The 4,800-nt window shown below is 38.7% G+C and overlaps 1 protein-coding gene across 1 annotated transcript in view; it reads right to left on the bottom strand.

Moving 5' to 3' along the window:
* Window positions 1-419: 419 nt before the first annotated feature.
* LOC104278199 (nebulin-like) overlaps window positions 420-4,800 on the bottom strand; it is a gene marked incomplete at both ends in the record, with an annotated part of 5,498 nt that continues 1,117 nt past the window's right edge. Inside the window, 6 exons of the mRNA XM_009875104.1 lie at window positions 420-524; window positions 850-1,053; window positions 1,708-2,019; window positions 2,570-2,677; window positions 3,390-3,494; window positions 4,240-4,443. Of these exons, the coding sequence (XP_009873406.1) occupies window positions 420-524; window positions 850-1,053; window positions 1,708-2,019; window positions 2,570-2,677; window positions 3,390-3,494; window positions 4,240-4,443 (1,038 nt within the window). The remainder of the gene's footprint in view (window positions 525-849; window positions 1,054-1,707; window positions 2,020-2,569; window positions 2,678-3,389; window positions 3,495-4,239; window positions 4,444-4,800) is intronic.

Here is a 4,800-nt window from a genome sequence, read left to right as displayed (position 1 = left end):
ACACCAGTAAACTTACTTTTTAAAGCCACCTCTTACTCCTATGAATTTATTTGCTTAAATTAACACTGAGCACTGGGATCACGACTCTGCAGAACCACACTGGAGAGTATTTTCTTGGTAGTCTCGATGTTGGGATTAATTTTGTGCCTTCCCTAAAGTATGCACACTGGCAGAAATGATTCCAAAAAATTCCCTGGAGACAAACAACTTCCCACAGAATTCATTCTGAATAGTACTCTCTGTTTTCCATAAGCACTGCTGTACAAATATGCAAGAGATGCTTTTAAAGTCACAAGTTTGAGGATAAATACCGGAGGTTACCTAAACAACCAATGGTATCATCTGTATAAGGTTTGTCAGAAAATTGACGACCCAGCTATGAAACAGGCCCATGGCATTTGGGGAACTAACACACTCACCGCGCTGTAGTTTTGCATGTTCTGTTTCGCCAGGGTGATTTCAGGCGTGTCAGGCATCACGTGGATTTGTGTCTTGTCTTTATCCCAGGCCTCAGTATACAAACGCTGCAGGAGGAAATCAGAAAATGAAACAGTTCCTACTTGAAGCCTTTCTAAAATGAAGAAGAATTACAGATCTGTACTCCAAGTCTAAAAAGACCTTATTCCTTATATAGCAATGAGGTTTTGTATTCATTCCTCCTGATACTTAATGTCCACATTAACTATTAGTAATCTAGGAAGAATATTGTTAAATAAATATCGTTAGAGAAGAGGCTAAGCCCCAGTGTGGTGAAATCTCACACAGAAACCCCACATCCACAGTGCTAGTCGTCTCTCCAGTGTTTAGGCGGAGCCTACTGACGAGTCACATAACTGAATCCAGACTCACCTTATTCATTATGTCTGCATTCTGCTTGGCTAAGACCATCGGTATAGAATCTGTGACGCTGGTAAACTTGATTGTGTCTGGATGCTGGCGGTATATTTTATCACTCAAGATCTGTCCTGCCTTCTTGGCTTTTTCAACTTCCAGGGAACCAATTGGGACCCAACCAATGCCTCGCAACCATTCAAGGTCAGACTTGTAGCAGTTCTGTTCCAAAATACAAAATCAATTCTCTCATTAATATTGCCACTTAAACATTTCATATAGGCCCTGCAACTGATGCTTGCGTTCTCTCAGTTCCATCCTTCTCGTTAAATCTGCAGAACAATCGCTGTTAGCAACCTGGATTCGGGCCCCACATCTATCATCAGGAATTGTCATTCACCCAAGAATATTTTGGGAAATGGTCAAAGGCTAATGGGATTAAATCCACATCATGAAACTCAGTAGAAAATTCTCCTGTAACACTTGTTCCTAGCACATAAGTGGTCACCCATTAAGAAGAGCAGGTTTTAATTTAAACTGTTTTCCCTGAAATGGAAGAAGCGAATTCTCTCTATTAGTGTCATGCAGCTAAACAAAATACTAGGCCATAATAAGCAATTTCTGTTTTCTTTGAAACGAATCTCCTTATGTAAATATTGAAATTGTGTATACTCAGTAATTATATGCAGCAAATTCTACTGTTTAGCTAATCTTACCTACACACATTCACACCTAAAAGTCTTATGACGCTTCATGGAACAGAAAAAGTAAAATACAATGTGAAAAAAAACCTGTAGGAGCGAATCATATCAAGCATCTACTATAATTTAAGTGATGTACACTTTAGAGACCCACCACTTATCAGTGAATACTCACGTCACTCTGCAGATCGTAGGCCTGCTTCGCATGGATGACATCGTTCTGGTCTGGCAGGCACGTCCACTGATGCAGATAGTGGCGGTAATCAACGTCACTGACCAGCTCCTGACATTTCTTGGCCAACACAATTCCCAGCATGTCCACGGGGCTACTGAAGTGTGTCTTTGACTTCTCAAAGGCTTTCTTGTACTCCCTGTCACTCTGGATCTTGGCCACGTGCATCGACCACATCATCTTTGGATCGTCCTCTATGTTACGGGCCCCGATGTGGTGGCCGAGCTGCTTGCGATAGCCTTCCTTATACTTGTACTGAAATATAAATCAATTTATTGTATGTCTTTATCACCTCTAAATATCAATTACTAATATTAAACATTTCTAACAAGAAATTCACTAAATTTCTCTAGAACTTATGGTCCAAAAAAATCTCAAATCCTTCTAGTATTTTTCAGGGCAAAAGCATGGATTCTCGCATTCCATTTTGAGATTTGAGTTAAAACCCTAAATAGAGATTTTTAAGAAAGATTTTCTGAAAAAAAACACTCTTCACTAATGTTAATGAGAAGTAATCCTCTCATTAATTATACATAATTCTTACTAAATAAAATAGTATAAAAAAAATTGAAAGGGACAGGTTTATGAGCTATGAAAACTACAGCAAAGCAAAATTACATTGTCGTTAGATTCTCAGCGTTTACGGTTCACAATTAAGTCTTCAAATATATACAACAATTTACTTCCTAAAATCTTTTATGAGATCACAGTTTATTAAAATGCCTTTTACAGAATCCAACCAACAAACTTCAGGCTGCAGAGAGCACGTGTCACCACACAAAGAAACAACAAAGTGGTTTCTCACATCGCTGGCAATTTGCCGGGAGGCTTTGGCCGCCTGGATGGGGATAGCATCACTTCTCAAGTCATAGCCTTTCTTTTTGTCTTCTTCCATGGCCTGTCTGTAGAGTTTCTACAGGAACACACAAACAATGGGATTCAGGTAAGTTCCACGTGTTACATGCGGTGCAAAACCAACTGCTGGCAAGCAGATTTAAGTAATTCTGTTGAGACTTATTCTACCCCAGCTTGATCTAGCTTTCTTACACCAAAGCCCTTCGATCAGTAGCTTATACGAGTTCAAGACAAAGGAAGATCTTTGCTAAATACATTGGGTGACAACTTTCCTCTTTTCATATTTTAAATAACGTAACATTGACTACGTTTTAGAGATAAATCATTTCTCTATAACACTGAAGTAAAACTTACTTTTTAAAGCCATCTCTTACTCCTATGAATTTATTTGCTTAAACTACCACTGAGCACTGGGATCATGGCTCTGTAGAACACACTGGAGAGTATTTTCTTGGTAGTCTCGATGTTGGGATTAATTTTGTGCCTTCCCTGAAGTATGCACACTGGCAGAAATTACTCCCAGAAATTCACTGGAGACAACTTCTCACAGAATTTATTCTGAATAGTACTCTCTATTTTATGTATGTATGACTGTACAAATATGGAAAAGATGCTTTTAAAGTAACGTTTGAGAATAAATATTGAGGATTACTCAGAGAAACCAACGGTATCATAAGAAACCAATGGTATCATCTGTATAAGGTTCATCAGAAAATTGACGCCCCAGCCATGAAACAGGCCCATGGCATTTGGAGAACTAACACACTCACCGCGCTGTAGTTTTGCATGTTCTGTTTTGCCAGGGTGATTTCAGGCGTGTCAGGCATCACGTGGATTTGTGTCTTGTCTTTATCCCAGGCCTCAGTATATAAACGCTGCAGGAGGAAAAATTAATGTTAAAGGAGGGAAAAAACCCAGTGACCACTTGGAGATCTAAAATGTTAGATGAATTGCAGATCTGTACTCTCTGTCTAAAAAAATCCTTATTCCTCATATACCAATGAGGTTTTATATTAATTCCTTCAGATACTTATCGTCCACATTAAGAATTAATAACATAGGAAGAATACTGTTAAATAAAAATTATTAGATAAAGGCACAGAATGCTAATCAGACACACACAGATTTTAAAATCTAACAATAATTCCTGTTTGAAAGAGGAAATTATTTTATTGACCTAAATAGGATTGAGATCTGGACAAAAGATTCAAAAAAACTCTCACAGTTTAAGTTATATGCTGAATTTTTTAAACTACAGATATTATTAAAAGTATATTAAAAAAGGTAGGTTATTAAGTACTAGAGTACTAGATAACAAATTACTAGATTTATTACACAAATGGCTACATTAAAATAAGATCAAATTTCACTGACACAACATTCAACACAGCAGTGTATGTGGAAATCTTCACAACTGAGAACTTGGTAACTTGTAAGACATTATTAAATTAGCACTTGTTGAGAATATGTCACCTCTTATTGCCCAAGAACGTCACTTACACTTCTAAAGCCCCACTGTGGTGAAATCTCACACAGAAACCCCACATCCACAGTGCTAGTCATCTCTCCAGCGTTTAGGCGGAGCCTACTGACGAGTCACATAACTGAATCCAGACTCACCTTATTCATTATGTCTGCATTCTGCTTGGCTAAGACCATCGGTATAGAATCTGTGACGCTGGTAAACTTGATTGTGTCCGGATGCTGGCGGTATATTTTATCACTCAAGATCTGTCCTGCCTTCTTGGCTTTTTCAACTTCCAGGGAACCAATTGGGACCCAACCAATGCCTCGCAACCATTCAAGGTCAGACTTGTAGCAGTTCTGTTCCAAAATACAAAATCAATTCTCTCATTAATATTGCCACTTAAATATTAAACCCTCTGCTATCATAATGCAACTAAAAAACGCAACATAGAATCATAGAACGTCTTAGGTTGGAAGGGACATTAGAGATCATTGAATCCCACCTCCCTGTCATGGGCAGGGACACCACCTCTCGACTAGATCAGGCACCACATGGGGACCGAGCGGGAATCAAACCAACGACCTCAGTGTTGTCATTGTTGCCGGCACCACGCTCAAACCACTGAACTAACCGGCCCTCTAAATAAAAGTATTAAGATTGTCTATTCTCAAGGATCATATGCAGCTAATGCTACTGTTCAGCTAACTGATTAG

The sequence above is a fragment of the Apaloderma vittatum genome, unplaced genomic scaffold (genome assembly GCF_000703405.1).
Source record: "Apaloderma vittatum isolate BGI_N311 unplaced genomic scaffold, ASM70340v1 scaffold8958, whole genome shotgun sequence".
Taxonomy (NCBI): Eukaryota; Metazoa; Chordata; class Aves; order Trogoniformes; family Trogonidae; genus Apaloderma; species Apaloderma vittatum.
Note: the sequence above shows the minus strand (reverse complement) of the source record. Positions and strands in the feature narration are given on the sequence as shown.